This window comes from Brachionichthys hirsutus, chromosome 5, assembly GCF_040956055.1.
Source record: "Brachionichthys hirsutus isolate HB-005 chromosome 5, CSIRO-AGI_Bhir_v1, whole genome shotgun sequence".
Taxonomy (NCBI): domain Eukaryota; kingdom Metazoa; phylum Chordata; class Actinopteri; order Lophiiformes; family Brachionichthyidae; genus Brachionichthys; species Brachionichthys hirsutus.
The window spans coordinates 14,149,284-14,170,638 of record NC_090901.1 but is presented as its reverse complement, the minus strand read 5'-3'; the positions used below and the strand labels follow the sequence as shown (position 1 = coordinate 14,170,638).

At 42.4% G+C, this 21,355-nt stretch overlaps 1 protein-coding gene across 1 annotated transcript in view; it reads left to right on the top strand.

The window, feature by feature from the left end:
* il34 (interleukin 34) overlaps window positions 1-17,285 on the top strand; it is a 32,665-nt gene extending 15,380 nt beyond the window's left edge. The window contains exons 3-7 of the mRNA XM_068738978.1: window positions 4,667-4,744; window positions 7,063-7,131; window positions 9,973-10,080; window positions 12,862-13,045; window positions 17,239-17,285. Of these exons, the coding sequence (XP_068595079.1) occupies window positions 4,667-4,744; window positions 7,063-7,131; window positions 9,973-10,080; window positions 12,862-13,045; window positions 17,239-17,285 (486 nt within the window). The remainder of the gene's footprint in view (window positions 1-4,666; window positions 4,745-7,062; window positions 7,132-9,972; window positions 10,081-12,861; window positions 13,046-17,238) is intronic.
* The last annotated feature ends 4,070 nt before the right edge of the window (window positions 17,286-21,355 follow it).

Sequence of the window (21,355 nt, the reverse complement as noted above, 5' to 3'; positions counted from 1 at the left end):
GGCGTGTGACTTTTGACCTCAGTTTAACCTTCACGTATTTGTTGCATTTGATATCGTAGCCTTTTGTTTGGTTTACTGATTAATAACTCATTCATTCATTTTCCAACCGCTTTGTCCGGAACCGGGTTGCGGGCCAAGCTGGAGCCTATCTCAACAGTCAATGGGCGAGAGGCGGGGTACACCCTGGACAAGCCGCCAGTTTATTGCAGTGATTAATAACTATTCTAATTCTGGTTTGTGGTAAAAAAAAAAAAGAATTGGCTCTCCATATGGCACTCTGCCTTACATCTGTGTAGAGGGGGAATTAGACTGCCACATCTGTCTGACTATGGTGAATTAGAAACAGCTCTGTTTTTAGCAGAGGAGCCAAATGAATGTATCAAATGCCTCTGATTAAGGCAGTGCTTCTCAAGATGTAGCTTAATCTATAATCTAATAAAGATCGATCCCTCTGAGAGGTGGGAATGAGGACAAATATTAGGGCAATACAAAAGAAGTCGTCATGGTTAAGACAAGCAATGATCCTGAAGTTGTATAACAGCTAAGCACACTAATCACATGCCTCATTGACATGACGGCATTGATTGTGTTTTCTATATAATAAAGGGGGACAGCGGATCCTCTGTAGCTCCACGTTGGGTCTTCATCAGAGATGACAGTTTGTTTGCCAGTGTGCAAACGTTTTCCATCAGTGCCAGGGCAATCAGCAATGGCATTGTTGTATGATGTGTGGTAACTTAGCCTTTATGTTAGCTCCGGAGAAGGTCCTTTCTGCAGCCACATATGTGGTTCTAATTGTTGCTGCTAATGATAACCGTACAGCTGCGACATTGCACTGTCCAGCTCCATGTCTTTCAGAAAAAGTCACATGGCTTTCCCCTATTATCCTGCAAGTCCCCATTTTAATACAGAGCTTGAAGTTCAGACCTCAGTTTCCTTGAAATCAAAGGTCATAAATCTCCAGGACACTGGAATGCCTCCTCTGGCACCACTTCTTTCATGTTATCAGACTTCCTTGAATTTAATCATTCTAAGCTATCCAAATTGAAAACTGCAGGCGAATGCTGCTCCATGAGATAATCAACGATGGCCATGAGCAGATTTCTACAGCGCTTCCAGGGATCCTGAAGAGAAGAGAGTGATTCTTGCTGCTCTGGCATAAACAGCTTGGAAAGCCCCCTTCTCCTTGTATCTTGCAGTACAGAAAGTCCATGAGCCTCTTCAGGACCATATCAAAGACCAAAACCTAAAATCCACTGGTTTCATTACAAAATCGTTGGCACACTTCCAATGTGTCATCTACCGTTTTCTCATCTGCAATATTATCAAAAGTCTGCAGACTCGAATTTTGTGGCCAAAACAGAGTCATTTTTAGATAATGTTTCTGCAATTTCCCTGAAATTTCCCTTGTTGGATGATTCACTACTCTTATCCTGTGCCCTAAATCAGGGGTCCCCAACCACCGGGTCGCAGCCCGGTACCGGTCCGTTGTTACCAGGCTGCACAGAAAGAATAACTAATTTATGCAATTTCAATTGTATTGATTATTAGAGTCTGACAGGTGTTTTATTTTCTCCAATGTCACAATCGCCTGTGAATCTTCTTGGTCAACAAGCAAAAATGAGTAAAAAACAAACGTCTTTGGGAACTTCTTTACAAAGGGGAAAAGCCCAAGTGAGGAGGAAGAAGAGGAGCCAACGACCTCTAAGAAAAGAGACAATACCAGGAGTCATACTTAAAATGCGGGTTCATCAACAGGTGACTCATGCACCAATTCGTCTCTGCATAATATGTGGAGACAAGCTAGAAAACAAGGCAATGAAGCCTTCAAAACTGCTTCAAGACAGAGATCAAGAACACCGGATTAAAAGACAAGAACTTGGAATTTTTAAAAAAAGAAATAAACGTGACCATGAAGGACAGAAGCAATTATTTAGACCACAACTTATGGTGAGTAGATATTGATGTAATAATTGTTTAATAGTTATTGCAACTGCATAATATAAAGTTTAGTGGTAAGATTATGTTTTATGTTCCTCTTTTTAATTTAATTACCCCCCTATCTGTGAAACATTTGCCCTGCATGACACCGATCCGCGGCAGGAAAAAGGTTTGGGAGCACCGCTATAAAGTCACATTTTTTTTTGTTTTTACATTTTCATTGTGTAGATTTGAGCGCCTTTATTGATCGCATGCCCCCCCCCCCCAAAAAAAGAAATTGAAAAAATAAAATACAAATATTGATTGCATGTTCAAACCTGAACAAGCACATAACCTTGCACATGCATTCACACGTCCATTGTCTGTTCACACATTTTATATGCCAGGTCAAAGTTAGACAGATCCCCAAACCCAGCTTTGACCAGACAAGACATCACTGAGATGGTTTTATCCAGAGGCACGGCCAACAGTACGCTTTCTGTCACAGCACCTCAGTCAGCCAGACAACTTTGTCAAACCAGGAAAGCTGGAAAGACCTACGTTGTTGCACCAAGTCCGAGGGTTGGACGTTGACGTTCTGTTCTCCTGTTCTCCTGACTCGCACGTGTTTCTGCTTTGCCCTGATGAGGGCCTGATGCTGCAGCTGGTGGATGGGTGGAACCGGCCTCCACTCACCTGACGCTCATTCAGTCATCACCAGTGGCTTCTTAGCTCCTGCCCTCCCCACCATTCTTTGTCGGATTATTGTTCCGGAGCGTGGCATGCTGATTCGTCTGTTCCCTGTGCTTACAATCCTGTTCTCTAGTTCTTTGCTCTTCTCAGTTTCAGTTCCACTATCTTGCAAGCTGCAGGCTTTCTTGTCATGGCTCATCATTCTGGTAGTTTTTGTTTTTGTTTTGGTGCTTACCAATCAGTTAGCCCAGGGGTGGGTAATCATTTTTACTCGCCCGCCACAATTGGTTCTAAAATTTGACAGAGGGGCCAGGAACGGATGGATGGGGTGTTTGTGTGAACTAATGTAAATGACACATAAAACCCATTACATGAAAGGATTTGGCCTTTTACAGGTAGCATTACACGGAAGAGGTCAAGTGAATGAGGTTTAATTATAATAAGATGTAATCTATTGATACAATTTGGACAAGTTCGGCGGATTACTGAGGCATAGTTTGCTCATGCTTCAGTTAGCCTTGTAGTTTTGTATATTATGTTTTTGTTTCTATAGTCCTCGGACTCCGGCCGGTCCTTTCCTCAGTTGTTTATTATCGGTTTCCTTCCACAGTAGTTTAAACTAGAGATGGGCGGATGAAGCCTTGTGACGCTTTGAAGGCGCTTCTTCCTGATTCTACCGTAAAAAGATTTCAAATGAAGACCCTACTGGTGACATCTAGTGGTCAGCTGCTGTTATAGCAGACATGAACTTACGAATGATTTACACATCTGGAGTGTAAAGCGATAAAGTCAGTCTTTTTACTACTTACTGTTATTCGAAACATGATTTAGTGATATGACAGGTATTTAAACTTCAGAGTGTTTAATTTTGATGCTGCTTAATTTTGAGTTCCTCCTTGTATGGAAGGCAAATTCAGTTTGACCATATTAGCATTGTCTGCCATCGGGTGCATCTTGCTTAGCTGGCTAGCTCGCGCTAGTTCGATCTAGCCAGCAGTACGAAAGACTGAACAAACTAATGAAATGGTATTAAAAGGAAATGTGTTCATGAATGAGTGTGCTTTATTTAAAGTGTAAGAAATGAACAATAGAAATGGATGAGCAATTGACCTTTCCGTATCACGCCCCCTCCCGTCCATCCTGCGACAAAGAGGTCACTCAGACAGTTTCTGGCCTAAATGAATGAACCAGCATCTAGTTCCATAGACAGAAGAGGGGAATAAAAAAAAAACAGAGCTTTAATTTTCAAATACCAAAGGGCAGTACAAATAACCAGCAGACAAATCAGGATACGGGCAGGCAATAAGACAGTTCCAGAAATCAGGCAGCGTTCACAGACTAGGTAATCAGTACGATCAGGCAGCAAAATCCAGAAGCAAAAGACTGACGCTATATTTATTAACGTTTTTTTTTCCTCTCAAATGATGCACACATTTTCAGTTCTTAATATGTGTCAATGAAAAAGATTCAATGCCTGAAATCCGAAATTCTGACAAAGTAGAAATTATTATTACAATAAGAAGAACATTTTAGTCAGTAAAAAAAAAGAAGAGAAAACCCCCAAAACCGAACATTGCGTTGATCTCTGATATTTCATCTTCGATTTCAGCAGTGTAACATCCTGCAGCCTAACATTTTGGTGACCTTGTGTGTAAACATTTGCTCTTTGTGTGAAAAGAGATTTTTCTATAGTTTGTCTGCTCCTGTTTCTCTCTCTCTCGCTCTCTCAACCCAGCCGGTCCGGACAGATGGTCGCCAACCATGAGTGTTAGGTTCTGCCCAAGGTTTCTGCCTGTTAAAGGGAAGTTTTTCATTGCCTCTTTCTCAAAAGTACTTGCTCTTGTGGGTCAAGTTGGATTCTGTCTTTCCCTGCTAATCCAGTAAAGTGCCTTGAGATAACTTTCTGTTGTGATCTGGTGCTATAGAAATAAAATTGAATTGAGTTGACTTGATGAAAATGTCTCAACAAATTTTACTAAAATAAATGTGATGGCATTCTGATTTGTGGAATAGATGTAATAACTGTCTCTAATAATTGTTTTTTTCATTACAGAAGCACAACTTTCCCATCAACTACACCATAAGAGTTCATTCTTATGAAGTCTTTAAACTGTCAAACATAAGCAAAATGGTAAAAGTCATTCTACTTTCTCTTGCGTTTGTTTTCATTGTGAAGGATGATGGTGATGATGTTTTTGTTGTTTTATTTCACTCGTCAATCATCTAACTATGGAGACAAATAAACCTGCACATTCATAGTTCCTGCTCTTCTTTGCCCCCCCCTCCCTACACACATACTTTCATACTTATAAGTGCTATATGGTAATGAGCTATAAATTCTGTTATAAGCACTAATCACTGAATGATGAGACTATCTGTCCTCCTAACTTCATATTCTGTATGGGGGACCACTGTAAGAGAAGATCTGTGCAGATACAATTCTGATAGACCTGTTAACCGTGCTATTGAGGTCTTGAATCCATGGATCGTGCACCATTGCTTGATACTCATTAATGCACCTTTGTGATGCTCCAGTTCCCTTCTCTTCTGCCATCACTGGATAGATGAGACATTCCCTTGGCCACATGTAAAGAAGTCTCCATCGAACCATCGCTGCAACTGGCCACAAGAGGCCAAAACACATAACGCATATCTCCAGCCTTGTTGACTCTAACCCTCACACGCTCCACAAGCCAAACCACATCACGCAAACACAGAGACAGAGAGACAGAGATATATATTTATAACATGAATAACCAGATAGAGAGGGAGGAGCTCAGTGTGTCATAGGAGGTTAAGCCACCAGTGCTGGCCTATGACAGCATATTAATTAACTAAATAAAATTATTTAGTCTACTCTTGAAGATAGATATGGTATGACCAGTTGCCCCAGAGATGGTACATGAGGAATCCCACCTTCTTTGGGGATGAAGGGAACACGCTCTACTATATTTTCAAGAACGATAAAAGAAACCTTTTACCTATAACACATACCTCTTTCTGGGGCACACCAACAGTAAGGCTGGTGATGAACATGCATGAAGGAAGGTGTGTGCAAAATTAAGCTTGTAGGATAGGATAGGAAGGATGTGACAGGATACACTTTATCACTATAGGGGAATAATTAATTTTACTAAGGCTAACATATATTTTATTTATTTATTCATTTATTTGATAGGGACAGTGCAAATTAATGAACATCTATACAGACGCATCTAATAGACGTAAATTTGCCGGATTTTAGGAAAAATGCAAATTTTGATCAACAGAAAACCATGCAGAGTCGAGTCGATTCGGGCTGATATTACGTGGTGGAGATGTAGCTTTTCCACTGGATTTTGCTTCTGCTTTCTGTACCTGACCACATGTTTGTTTTTGCCCTACCTGAACTCAGTCTGTCTCACATCTGTTCTGTGTTCACTGAGTCTCGTGAGTACTGGAATATAAGATCATTATGGACTTGCAAGAGAGTGTTGCATTTGGAGTGTGGGTCGGTGGGTACCAGATACCAAACCTTATTCTGCTCCCAGTGGCTCTACTGGGAGCAACCACCCACACTGGTGTGTGAGTGGTGTGAATGGTTACTGCTCCTGACGAGCAGGTGGCCCCTGTCGCCACCACTGTATAAACATTTGTGTGAAAGGGTTAATGTGACTATTGTAAAGTGCTTTGATTAATCAGAGTAGAAAAGCTCTATACAGATATTAAAGGAGGAAAGTAACAGCGCAACAAACCGGAAAAATGAGTGAAATGAAGCTAATGTTTCAAACAAAATAGGGCGGAGCGATGTTTTGTTTACAACGGAAGTCGCTACGGCTTCTTCTACTCCTATTCCGGTGTATTTAGTAAAATTGCTCATGTCAAAATAATTTATTCTGATTGAAAGAGTAGTGCATGAACACGCAAGTCCTATTCGGATCAATATTTTAGGGTCCGTGAACACAGTGCATCCGATCATAATTTTAAAGTCTGATTTTGTCCATGTAAACGCAGCCAGTGTTTGAAGGTGACTGGGGCCATTGTCAAGCAATCAGCTGCATTGCCTCCCGCTGGTGTCCTATCCAGAGACGATGCCAAATCACAAGCGGGTCATTTTTTAAAATTTATTATTTATCCTGCTTTTTTGGCTTTACTTTGGACTCCAGCTCTGAACATCCTTAGAACTGCAAAACTCAAGAAGTGACCTGCAATACACTGTTGTGGTCTTTTTCCCCAAATGACACGGTGACAGCGGCGTGTTTTATCCATACCATCTGTTGGCCGGTGGTGATTCCCCATACAGATGAAATATTTAATTGGACAGATAAATATTTTTGATATGACAGAGAACTGTGTGTTAAAGCTATTAACACACTGAAATACACTAACTGTGATCTGTATTATTATTCTGTATGTCGTAGATTCACATTATTTGAAAAACCAACTATGTTTTTTTCCCCAACTCATCAGAGGTTACAGGTGGAGGGCTTTTTTCTTCAGAGGTTGTGGTTCCTGGTCAACCAAGGTGTTTTAAAAAAGGTAAGAATATATGCAATGCAATGTTAGATTTTATAGCTAAGTGCAAATTATCCTTCATGCCAGGACCCCCTTTAAAAAGAGGTTCTTAACCTCAACAGGTTAATTTCCTGGTTAAACAGAGGTTAAATAAAACCATTCCTTCGTGTCTGAACGGGTTTGAACTCTCAAATATTGCCTGTAGTTGTTACTGAAATAAATGTATCTGTATAAAAATGGTAACTGACTCACAGATAACATTAAATAACCCTGATGTGATGAGAAAAGGAGAAAATAATTCCAATATGAAACGCCTACTCACAACGATGTCTGTAAATTACCTTGAGTAACTGGATTACAACTTCTGGAAGACATTGTGTGCACTTTCAGCACACAATGCTGAAAGTGCACAATCAGAAGTTGGGTTCTGGCTTTCCCTGCAGGCCTTTTCTCTGCTAATCCTGTAAAGTGACTTGAGATAACTTTCTGTTGCAATCTGGCGCTATAGAAATAAAATGGGATTGAAATTAAATTAATAGTTCTGAGAATTTTCATTCTGATCTGAGAAAAGCACCAAAGCGACTGAGAAAAACTGGAAAAAAAACGTTACTGGTTTCATCAGATCAGCAATTTGTGATGGCTCAACTATTTCTGTGGGATCTCAAAACCTCAGTAACTGTGGCTCTGCGGTGGTATCTCAGAATCTTTACGGGCTTATGGGTCTTTAGCTGGGAGTCATATTCCACTGGGTTTGTAGCTTTCTGGTCACTGAAATTCATTGTCTACAGCTGAAGCAAATATAAATTCAGAATAAGAATTAAAGCCTCCCGGGCCGATGAGCTGACACGCGCTTTTGGCCCGAGTGCTTCATAAGTGTTTATATTTGAGCTGCATGACTAGCTCACAGTTTAGTCAAATCTGTATTGGGATAATATGGGACATTTTGGCCATTGCCATGGCAACAGCGTAAAAAATACAGTGTGGATGTTGTTGACTTGTTCGACTGGCATGTGTGTGAGAATGTATGTGGCAAATTTGGGACGTTTCCATGCTAAAATGTCCTTTTCGTAACATTGTTGATTTTTTTTGTCGGCCGCATTCGATTAACATGTGGCAACGCCGTCAATTTAAGGACATGATTACGATTGGCTTTTTTGATCGGGACATCATGAAGGAATTTTCTGCAAAATTTCATTAATTTCTGGCAAACTATTTTTGTAACTCCCATTCAATTTTTGTTCTTGTTCTGTAGGGAGCGCTGTGAGGCAGATTGTCAAAGTTTCACTTTTAAAGTGATTGGAGTGTGTATGTGCGAACGGGAGCAATTTCTGGTGTACAAGGAATCTCAAAATTCTACCTCACTGACTATATTTATTAAATAGAATGTTAGAGCAGTACAAGTACAGTCAAACAGTAGCATGTATGACAGTACTAGTACAGTCAAACACCCTGTCTAAGAGGAGCATTTCAAAAAAGCCCTTGCGGTCTTGTTTCCATTGAAAGTCCTCTTAGTGCATAAATCATCGACATGTAACAATACCAATAAAAATACAAATGAATTACTCCATTGATGCAAAATAACAAATTAAAAAGACACTTAGTATGTATAACATAGGTGGACAAAATTAGGGCTGTTTGAAGGAGGCCATCGAGGTGCATGTTTTGAGGGCAGGAGTCAAGCAGTTCCACCCTGGGGGGCAGTATTGTAAAAAGATGATTTACCCATGTTTGTCTTATAGAAGGGTATTGTAATGATCCTTAGGGGATTATTGTTAGAGCAGGGGTGCTCACACTTTTTCAGTATGCAAGCTACTTATAAAATGACCAAGTCACAAAGGTCTACCCACTAAAAAATACAAAAAATAGAATTATTTTCAAATATATTGAGGATTCTTTATTTACAATGTATGTTGATGTACCCTGCGTAACCGCATGAGCCAATATTGCATAACACAATTTAATTAACTATGAACATTTTACTTTGATGACTTGCATTGACTTGAATCAGCCAGGGATGCATAGTCCGGACAGTAACTGCTGACAGCCAGTCTCAAGCACATTTCCAAATGTTCATCAGTCATGGTAGAACGGTACTTGGACTTAATGATTTTCATGTGTGAAAAGGCTGACGCATAAATAAGTGGAGCCGAATAATGCAGTCAAGGAGGCAGCACATTTCCTCATGTTGGGGTACTTTTCCTCCGTGAGGTCTTGACTTCAGTTCGATGTCGGCTTGAAGAGTCAAAATCTAATTTTCCACTCCAGAAGAGTTCAGGTGAAACAGTGTTGCAATTTTTGATGCGAGTGAATCAACATCAGCATCTTCCCGAAAAGGATAGCGCATGAATGTAGCGACTGGCTCGATCAAAGAAAAGTATTGAAAGCGATTGTCAAACTCTGACAGACAATTGTCAATCTGCTCCGTGTAGCGAGCGCTGTCAAGTTGCACACAGGCCGCATTTACTATTTTAAATGCCAATCCCATTTTGAGTTGTTTAACCCTGTTGTCTACCCTGAGCCATTCTCGGCTGGCTGATATTCAAATACATATGAAAAAAAAATGTTTTTGTTGACCTGCACTGTAAGAATGTGGCCTCCCTGAAGCAAATGCTTGGTTTGGGTAGTGGTTTAGCTTTTATTTGGAATAAAAAAGTGTTAAAAAAAGTGAACCGATTCACAGGTGTGTTGCATTCGTGCATGTGCAGTGAAAGTCCTTCTCATATTTACGGGCCGTGAACACTTCGCTGTAAGTTATGTTTAGTAGTTAGAAAGAAAAGCATTTTAAAAATCACATTTGTTTCAAGGCAACTCTAAGTTGTCCTGACCAAAAGATGAATTGAAAGAATATTTTAAAATGTATTGCAGATTATCCGGGTCATGCCTCTGAAGCATCCGTCACGCCCATATGCAGCTGAATTGGAAAGAAGATTCAAGGATGCAGAGGGAGTCTTTGTCCAGTCGCATCCCACTGAGGTAAGTTCAAGTTCATGCATCTGTACCACAGCTCAATCATGTTCGGCGGCAGGCAACACTTATTGTGTGAGTAAATGCCACTTCTTGACTGGTTGTGTACAGTATCTAACTAACGAACTATCTATCTAACGATTTTAATCAAAGAGAAACTTTGTGTTTTGTTCATTAATTTATAAAGAATTTTTGTCTGACCTGAACTATATTTTGACTAAAATGAAATTAAAATGAAGTTATATTCTCAACAAAAGACTAAAGTTAAATTAAAACATGTTGTCAAAATTAACACAATGGATAGTTTGAGAAGCAAGATGTCCCACTTGAGCGCTATACTACCCCTTTCCCCATTCCACATTTGATTTAATTAAAATTTTTATTATTCATACATTTTTACAATTTTATTTTCTCGCATGTCTATTTTGTGTTTACTGTTTTACATATATTGTGTTATTTTTTTGTTTTGTTTGTCTCTCCTAATAAGACCAGGTTTTCCCCAGAATATCCTCCTGAGACCCAGCCCACCAGTTAGCATGTCCTCTGCCAGTTATCTATGAAGCCCACGTCATATTATGGACACCTACTCGACAGCCAGCGGTTGAATGACGGCATGCGGCTAAACAAATCGTCACCGGTCAGATTGGGCAGGGGGCCAGAGAAAACTACGGAGTCCGACATAGTTTTGGCAAAACTATACACTCAATGTTAATTTTATTGACCTCCCACTGGCGTAGCCGGATGTCATTAGTGCCGACGTAAATTACAATCTTACGGTATTTACGTTTAGCATTTGCCAGCAGCTTCAAATTTGACTCTATCGCCTGCTCTGGCCCCAGGGATACACCGCACTATGGCCGCTGGAATCGCCAGCTTCACGTTTCTAAGTCACACAATCACCAGAATGCTGTCCTCAGCAGGGGCCTCATGTATCAAGACTTGGGTAGTTTTCCTACTGAAACATGGCGTACGCTCAAATCCAGAAAACGTCGTACGCACAAATAAATCCAGATGTACGCAGGAATCCAAGCACATTTCCTTCATACATCCCAATCAATGTGGCGTAGCCAACTCCGCCCCTGCCAACACCACGATTTACATATGCAAATCATATTTAAATGACCCATGCACCTGAGATTCCCATGGCTGCACAATCAAAAAATTTAAACAAAAGGTTGAGTAAGCCCAAAAAAAAGAGAAACTTTACTGAAAGAAAGTTGTAGATGCTTTCAACTGAAGTGGAGGCGCGCAAAAATATACTGTTTGGCACGCTGACCTCCGGTACTAGCAGTACGCACAAGAGGAGTAAGTGGGGGAGCGTGTGCGAGGCTGACTAAGACATTTCACACTTTACGCACGGTGTTATTAACATGAGCTATTAACATGAGCTATTTGCACACAGAGACAATCAGGGGCTTGTTGGAAAGACCTGAATGTCTATTTTAACCAGCGAAAAACAGGAAGTCACTAAATTTGACCACTGACTGGTACTGATGCTTTGAAGACTGGATGGTATTTGGGGGCGCACATCATAGGACTAACCCAAATGAATTAATTTACTCACCAAGAAGCCGTCCATCGCACACAATGCCAGCCTGTAGTCGGTTCCCAACCAGGTTGTTACTCAGAATTAGGGCTGGACATCATGGCCAATTGCTAGAATCGATTCGATTTCGATTTATAAGGTTCAAAATCGAAATGGTTCCAAAAGTCGTATTTCAGATGAGAGGGCTGCAGACTGGAGTTGCATATCGCCCGGTCTGCTCTTGAAATACATCCATTATCCTTTGTTCAGCTGTGTTGAAAAGAACAACTGAAACTAGGTTTACTTGCCACGATAACAATGCTGCTAGATATACTTGTAAATGAACTTTATTAACAAAATCATGCTGCTAGATAGTCAACTGAAACACAGAGCCTCAGGTGATGCGCTGACTCAAGGACGATCACTCCCACGCATGCGTAGCGTGCTCCGTTTCAACGTGTCAACATAAATACCCTCGCGTGCCAGGCGCGACATACGTGTCTTAGGTTGCCAACCTCTGCGCTAGCTTCTAGAGTTTGAATCTACATCCTCTCTGACCTCTGCGATCAGGCCCATTAGCCCTGTGACATTAGCAAAATGTCACGTTATAGCCTAGTTTCCAAATGACAGTCAAGCTATTTTAAAGGGACAAAGGTGTCTCTATAGTAACTAATGCCCTCTGGCGTTGTGTCAGCAGCTAGCAAGTCACAGAGCAATCAGATGACTGAATTTTGATCAATAACCAATTTGTTCTTCCTGGTGAACACAGATAAATATCTATTCTCTCATAAATTCTACGGCATTGACATTTAAGGTGACTTACAATGGGAAGCAATGTTTCATTTTTAACATTTGATGTGTGTTCACATTAAATACCCGTGTTTCACATGTTTATTGAAAATATTTCTCTCCCTCTCTCTCTCTCTCTCTCTCTCTCTTTGTGTGTGTATGGCATTTTACTATAAAATTAATGAAATATGTTGGAAGGAGCAACGGGCATTCCTTTTTTGTGATTCACTTTGGATATGCACTTTACACAACTACTTTGATGCCATCCACTCGGGTTATTGATTAGTTACACTAGTTTTAGGGCTGCTGAGTCCCCCATGTATTTCTGTGTGTGTTTTTTTTCTGCATAAGTGATTTTTGTGGAGCTTTCCGCCTTCGAGCGTGGTTTCTGTTGTTTTATTTCTTTGATTTGAGCAGCACCTCATGTGTCCTTCCACTTTTACTAACCGAGTTTAACATTGGTCTTTCATTCGCAGGTGTTTCTGCAGGAACTTCCAGAGACTATCCAGGAAGCATGGGATCACTTAACAGAAGAGCCTGACCGAGTGCTGGAGTCCAGATGGAGATTTGTTTCCCCCATAGACCTCATGGACATCTTCTGCCACACCATGCACTGCCTCTTCAGAGAATGTTTCGACGACACAGAACAGCAGCAGAACTGTGAGTATGACAAAACAAGTGTTAAACATTCCCCAATGACAATGGCCTCCTCCCTGCGGGACATGCCCGGAACACCTCCTCAGAGAGACGTCCAGGAGGCATCTGAATTAGATGCCACCCAGCCACCTCAGCCGACTCCTCTCGATGTGGAGGAGCAGTAACTCTACTCTGACTGAGCTCCTCACCCCGTCTCTAAGGGTGCGCCCAGGGAACCTGTGGAGGAAACTCATTCTATCTGTCAATCTCACGCTCCATCCTTCCCTCACTCGTGAACAAGACCCCAAGATACTTGAACTCCTCCACTTGAGGCAAAGACTCCGCACCAACCCGGAGAGGCCAAACCATCTTTTTCCAGTCGAGAACCATCACCTCGGATTTGCAGGTGCTGATCCTCATCCCACTCGCTTCACACTTGGCTGCAAACCGCCCTGGGACATGCTCGAAGAAGCCAACAGGACGGCACCATCCGCAAAAAGCAGAGATGACTACTGAGATGTACTACTCGTACTATCCCCGGACAATGGCGATGAGGAAACAAGGACCATTATTTTTGCTTTGCATCGGTCCGTCATGGTGAAGAAGGAGCTGAGGCGAAAGGCAAAGCTCTCGATTCACCAGTCAATCTACGCTCCTCCTCTCACCTGTGGTCATGAGCTTTGGGTCACAACAGAAAGGACAGGATTCAGGATACAAGCAGTCGAAATGAGTTTTCCGCGGCCTGGGAACGTCTTTTGATCCACGGAAGAGCTGCAGGATGTGTCTGGGGAGAAGGAAGTCTGGAGATCCCTGCTTAGATTGTTGCGTCTGCTGACACTGGTGTGTTTCTGACCTTTGTTCAGACAGCACTCTGTCCTCCACCGACTCATTCTGGACCGCAGAAAACCACCAAATGTAACACAGACACAGTGGTTAAGTGAGCACATGCGCTCTCAGGTGATGCTGCAGACAGGCAGAATGGAGACAAGCTGCATGTTTAGGCTTAACGTTTTGAGTGCCATTCATGTCTAAAGAGGTTTTTTTTCTAACCCAAACATTCACTGCCATCCCTGACATTGAAATCTGCCTCTCTTCAATGACCAATGTCTCTGGAACAAAAAATGTTAGGAACACAATGAAAGAAGAGACTTTAATCTTTCTTTTGGTAGGTTGCATAGTCCTAGTAAAGAATATTCTGTGGGGCTTGGTAAATCGGGCAAAATGAGATAAACCTGGGGCACTCAGCATACAGCTGAGCTGAAAATGGCTGGCACTCAATGAGTTAATAATGGACAGTCTAACAGAGCTGTGAAGAGTTGGGGTTAGGCAAAATGTTTACATTTCTCATCTGTTATATCTAATAGTATCTGTTATCTGGGGTGTTACTTAAAGGTCCCATATCATGAAAGACTCACTTTTCCCATGTTTCTAAACTATTATGGTGATTTTTGGGTCCTTATCAACCCCAAAACACCATCCAGTCAATGCTTCGTAATTTGTTTGGCCTGTAATCACCTCCTGAAACACATCTGGAAGAAATCGCGCCCGTCTTGACGTCAAGCGGGGCAAACGTGCACATGCGTGCGTTCGTCCCCATGTCTGCGTTCTGCCCGTCCACGCTCTACGGCATTTACCCTGCATAACGATTATTTTTGGTGGTAATGTTACGGCGAAAATGTTTTAGTGTGTGGTAAACATTTTGAACGAGACGCTTTATGGAGCAGGAGATAGACATCGGAGCAGCGTCGGCAGTAACGCGGCCGCAAGCCGTCACGGTGAAGAGGAAGCTGAGCCGAAAGGCAAAGCTCTCCATTTACCAGTCGATCTCCGTTCCTTCCCTCATCTGGTCACGAGCTTTGGGTAGTGACCGAAGGAACAAGATCGCGGGTACAAGCGGCTGAAATGAGCTTCCTCTGTGGGGGGGCTGGACTCTCCCTTAGAGCTCGGGTGAGACGCTCCATCATCCGGGAGGAGCTTGGAGTCGAGCGAAGAGCAAAATGAGGAGGCTCCGGCATTTAGGATGCCTCCTGGATGCCTCCCTGGGGAGGTGTTCAGGACACGTCCCACCGGGAGGAGACCACGGGGAAGACCCAAGACACGCTGGAGAGACGATGTCTCTCGGCTGATGCTGATTCTTATTCTTATTGTTTCATTATGACCAAAAAAAGCTACATTTGAACTGTGTTCTAAGATGGCGCCTCCTACGGTCGCCCTGGTGCTATCGTTTTGTTTGTTTTTTCACGTTAATTGTGTGTCCGCATGCTCTTACACCCGTGAAGAGCTACTAAACTGTAGATCAACCACTCCCACGGATCATTTGCCAGTTTGTTTTAGATTCTGCTGCAGAATTAGTCAATTTATTTGCCAAAAGAGTGAGAAGCTGGAGGAGAAGGACGGGCGAAGGAGTAGTCGCTTGCCTCCGCGGGCGCGGATCTCGCACGCCCTTACCCGGAATATTTCTATCCAATGTCTGCTCCCTCAGCAACAAGATGGACGAGCTGCTGATGAGGAGAAATAAGGCCTTTTCATCCTCTTGTGTTTTGTGCTTTATGGAGACTTGGTTTTGGGGACAGATCCTGGCCAGCGCGTTACAGCTGGAGCGTTTCCGGCTCCTCCGCGCTGATCAGGGCTCGGCACTCTCTGGCAAAACCAAAGGCGGTGGAGTCTGTTTCTACATTAAAGATCCCATATTCTACCCTTTCTCCACAAGTTCATGCAGATCTCAGGCAGTCTTGCCAGTCTTTGGTCAAAATAGCAAACAGATGCTGCAGGACAGCGTCCGTCATTTCTGTCTCAAACAGATGCTGCAGGACAGCGTCCCTCATTTCTGTCTCAAGCAGATGCTGCAGGACAGCGTCCCTCATTTCTGTCTCAAACAAATGCTGCAGGACAGCGTCCCTCCTTTCTGTCTCAAACAGATGCTGCAGGACAGCGTCCCTCATTTCTGTCTCAAACAGATGCTGCAGGACAGCGTCCCTCTTGTCTGTCTCAAACAGATGCTGCAGGACAGCGTCCCTCATTTCTGTCTCAATCAGATGCTGCAGGACAGCGTCCCTCATTTCTGTCTCAAACAGATGCTGCAGGACAGCATCCCTCATTTCTGTCTCAATCAGATGCTGCAGGACAGCGTCCCTCATTTCTGTCTCAAACAGATGCTGCAGGACAGCGTCCCTCATTTCTGTCTCAAACAGATGCTGCAGGACAGCGTCCCTCATTTCTGTCTCAAACAGATGCTGCAGGACAGCGTCCCTCATTTCTGTCTCAATCAGATGCTGCAGGACAGCGTCCCTCATTTCTGTCTCAAACAGATGTTGCAGGACAGCGTCCCTCATTTCTGTCTCAAACAGATGCTGCAGGACAGCGTCCCTCATTTCTGTCTCAAACAGATGCTGCAGGACAGCGTCCCTCATTTCTGTCTCAAACGCATGCTGCAGGACAGCGTCCCTCATTTCTGTCTCAAACGCATGCTGCAGGACAGCGTCCCTCATTTCTGTCTCAAACGCATGCTGCAGGACAGCGTCCCTCATTTCTGTCTCAAACGCCTGCATGTGCATCTTGTTCTCATTTTCGTACTGCGATATCACAGTAAGTTAGATTTCTTCCAGAAATGTTTCTGTACTTGATTACTGAACTGCACAAACTACGCAGGATTGACTGGATGGTTTATTTGGCTGTTTTTGGGTTGATAATGACCCAAACTCACCATAATAGTGTAGAAAGATGGGAAAAGTGAGTTTTTCCATCATATGGGACTTTAACAACGGCTGGAGCACCAACGTGGCTGTGATCGCTCAGCACTGTTCTCCTGCTCTGGAATACTTCATCATAAACTGTAACCCATTTTACTTTCCACGTGAGTTCGCTTCTTTCATCCTGGCAGCTGCTCGCATCCTGCTGAGGCGCACGAGGCTCAGCGGGCGCTCGTGGAACAGATTTTATGTGTAGAGCGGCCCTTTCTGGACTCTTGTTATTGGGCTTGGTGACTTTAACAAGGGAAATCTGATCCAGGAACATCCCAAATACAGACACTGCCCCACCAGGGAGGAGAACACGTTGGATCTCTGTTACACGACTGTGGGCGGGGCCTATCACGCAACAAAGCGCAACTCAGACCTGGAAGTAATCTGTGAACACTGATTACTTATGGAATCAAACCAACGGTGACTGTGGAGGAATTAAAATGCCTGAACAAGTGTCTCCCCTCTTCTCTCTTTCAGACTGCAGTGCGTCTTACTGGAGAAAAGGCAAGAAGAAGAAAAAATGAAGTGGAGACAAAGGCAACAGGACGACGATGTTCTTGATCATACTGATAAAAGATTGATATCATCGTCAAGCAAACTAGTCTTTATGGCCTCAGATGGACTTTCTGCTAAAATCAAATACGATTTATTTGGGATTAAATGTTAATGTTGCAAAAAACTCTGAAGAGAATAAGATTTGCAGCGATCTGATGTCGAGAAGGCTGTAATACTGAGCGAGGACGCCTCGGATGTGACGTTCATAATTTGTTCATGTACACACTACATTGGCGCGTGATCAGTATATCACATTATTTTATTTGTATTATTTAAATTTATTTTATTTAACAGAGCAGCACTCCCTTACCTCATATCTTCAAACAAATGAAAGGAGAGGCTACATTTGTAGGCGAGCCGGATCAGTTACAAAGGCCACCGTAATATCTGGACTATGAGCCGCTTCCTTTACGCCCACGCTTTGAACCCACTTTTACAAAGATGTGGTTTATTTATGGATTTTTACAGCCTTAAGTGTCGCCAATCAGACCAATGAAATGCTCAAACAGGTCACAGTGGACCAATGAAACTACTCAAATTACATCAAACACACAGTACATTCTTTGGCCATTTTGCGCTTCACACACACACTCTTCTCATGGGAAACAGAAAGAAATCACAGGATGCATCGATCGATCGACCAGGCAAAGAAGGAAACCGCTGCTGGATGTCAGCTTGTCATCAACGAGTCGATGGCGAGGCGTTGGAGACGACAGTCTGAAGAGCTGAAGGGACATTAAGGGCGACAGAAGAGAGACTGAGTTCTTGTGATGAATTAACTCATTGAGTGCCAGCCATTTTCACTGAGTGCCCCAGTTTTCGAGTATTTTTCCCTATTTTCCAAGCCCCACGGAATACTCTGTACTATGACTCTGCAATCGCCGAACCTGACAAATAAAAGATTAAAGTCTCTTCTTTCATCAGAAAAGAAAAGGTGTGTTCCTACCATGTTGTGTTCCGGAGTTACTGGCTGTTGAATAGAGGCAGATTTCAATGTCAGGATTGGCAGTGAATGTTTGGGTTTCAGAAAACGCCTTTAGGCATGAATGGCACGCAAAGAGTTAATATTGAAGCTGTTCAATTCCGACACTGAAGACGACGACTTTGTTGGTTTTAGAGCGCAGGAGGAAGATGAAGATAGCGGTCAATGACTTTTCTGGAAGGCTACTGTATTTGCTGTGTTACAGGTTACTGCTCAGAAAAAAGCATTTATTTAATTAAAAGTAAAAAAAAAAGAAAGAAAAAAATATATTTCCGTGTAAATATCTGATGTTACAACGTGAACACCTGTGGCTTATAGACAGGTGTGGCTTATATTTGTACAAAAACCTTTTCCTTTTTGTATTTAGTGGGTGCTGCTTGTTATTAGGGTGAACGGAAAATCCGATAAATCAAATGGTGCTAAAGCCACAATGTGATCTGTGGAACCAACATGACAAAATACAAAACGCACAATATTTATACCATAACCGTGCCTACCATGAATATTCTGTCAAATAACATTAAAGCTAAGGACGACCGCTTTCTCTTCTATCCCTTTTTTTTTTTTTTACATACAGTCTGTTTTTAAAATGTTATATCCGAAACGACCGGCCCCATATTAGATTTTTTAAAAGCCGTTGAAGGTTTGTTCACTGCAAACCGTTCCACGACGAGCTGGTCATAAGCAAAGACAGAGAACTGAGCCTGGGAATATTCATGGCATCATTTAGCCATCCAATTTATGCATTTTGGCATGAGATCGTTTCTCACGTGAAATTATCCGTCCATGTTCTCGTCGATGAGGCGACCTGCAGCCACTTTGTCCACCTCGCAGGGCACTGGTCAAGGCTTTTAGATTCAGTTCCTGATCTAACACTAAGCCAATGCAGAGATGCCAGAACAGGGGAAGCGTGTTCTCTCAGTCTGGTTCCTGTCAGGACACTTCTTTCAGTAGTTTAGTTGGGACCGGGTCTAAGAGACAAGTGCAAGGTTTAGATGAGGCAACAGCCGCACTTAGATGGTGCAAGTTAATGGGGGTGAAACTATCCAAGTAACTATCAAGAGTAACAGTCGTATCACGACGCCAAAATCTCTGACTTGTTGCCAGACGCACGTGCACAGTATCACCTCATTCATTGTCTATTGCATAGATACTAAGGCTATAAGATGTGCTCATTTGGCCTCGCAAAAAAAGGCTGTTTCAGACCCTTTCTGACATTTTGGCTTGTAACCCCGGTTTGAGTTAACCCTTTAAAGGCCGCACCGTGAAGTCATCGTCAGAACACTCTCATTTGTGGAAAATAAGGTCTAAATGGAGTCTTCTGACAAATTTGTCAAAATAATAATAATAATATTTTTTTATGTAAGTGCTCTAATTTTTTATCTAACCTTTGCAAAATGCAGACTTTTTTCATGGCTTGTACCTGTCAGCTTTTCCGGGGGGGGGGGGAAGCTGACAGGTAGAAGTCTCAAAAATCCTGAAAGGATACGTTTGGCACATAAAGAAAAGAAAAGAGGCTTCCAACCGAAACAGTTATTGATGGCTAATATGCTGATTTCTGTTTTGCAGTTCTGTTAAACAAAAATCCTTTTTCAGCCTGCTTCACATGGTGACACCAAAAAAACCTCTGGACTCTGCCCTGCCCTGAAGGTCTGACCCTAGAACTGATCCTGACTAGCAACTTTGTAACTGATCCGGTGAGTCTGGCGTTCGCTCAAAGTTCAGAATAAGCTTTAATAAGAGGTTTAATAAGCAGGATGTTTGTTAAACTGTTTACTGTTACCCACAAACACCGCACTTTGATATGCTGATGTTTTAAAGACTGCTAAGGATCCAAAATCAATGTCTGCCTTTCACCAAATGCAGTTAAACAACGCCCGCTTTGGATTTCAAGGACTTCATTCATTATTGTGTTCCCTGAAGCAATGATCCTTATTGATAACGAAGTGCAGACACAAGCTCCTGTTGCTACAAAACATCCCAAAACTCGGTTGAGAGCAGCTTGCTTAACCGCCAAGGATGTTAGGGTTAGGTCTGTCTGTCTGTCTATGTCTGTTAGCAGCATAACTCAATAAATTACAGACAGTTCTTGATGAAATTCTTAGGAAATGTTGGGAATGTTACCAGGAAGAGATTAAATTCTGGTGATGATCCAGAATAAATCCCGGATTCCGGATTACTTTGAAATTTGACATTGGAGTCAATGCAGCTTCAAAATGTGTTCCTCAATATCTCAGTTGATTTTGGATGAATATTTATGGGTGTGTGTTGACACGGTCCTGCAGGGTGGGGTTCCTCTAGCTCACCATCAATTTCTTACCACCGCACTGCGGTTATTATTGCGATTTTTCAAATATAATTTAAAAAAAAGGAGGTTCTGTTTCTGCTGCCTTTACCGAGACACTGTGGAATCAGTAGTGGGCAAATGGATTTTTTGTATCTTCAAAAGCTGCGGATCTAGATCCAGAAGAATCCACCATGACTGAAAGTGTGAATAGCTTCTCATATAATAACAAGCTGAACAATCAGAGATTGCAGACCCTCGCCTCCAAGTGCCCTATCTCGCAATGTTAAAGAATCCCTTAAAAAAATCTAGAATCTGGATCCAGATCCGGATCAACGCCATTCTCGGGGAGGACCGAGCCACGGACAGAACCTTGCTTGTGTAAAAATTTCAGGTCGATTGGGTTACTAGTTTTTGAGTTATGCGCGCGGACAGACAGACAGACAGACAAACAGACCCAATTGCAATACCCTCGCCTCCCCTTTGGCGAGGGTAATAATATCAATGTGAATCCAGTTGCTAAAGGTTTGTTGTCATGGTTAAGGAATCTAAAAATAGAGATAAAATAAATGTAGGGCCATTATCTTTGGTGTAAATCACAATACAGCTGCTTGGTGGAGATATCCGAGTGCTTTTCTAGTTATTACTAGGTTCAGATTATTTTCCAATCATATTTGAAACATTTTTTAAAGGTTACACTGTATTGTTCATATTTTTTTTTCTAAAGCTCACACAATAGTCCTGAAAACATAAAAGTTGCTCAATAAACAGGC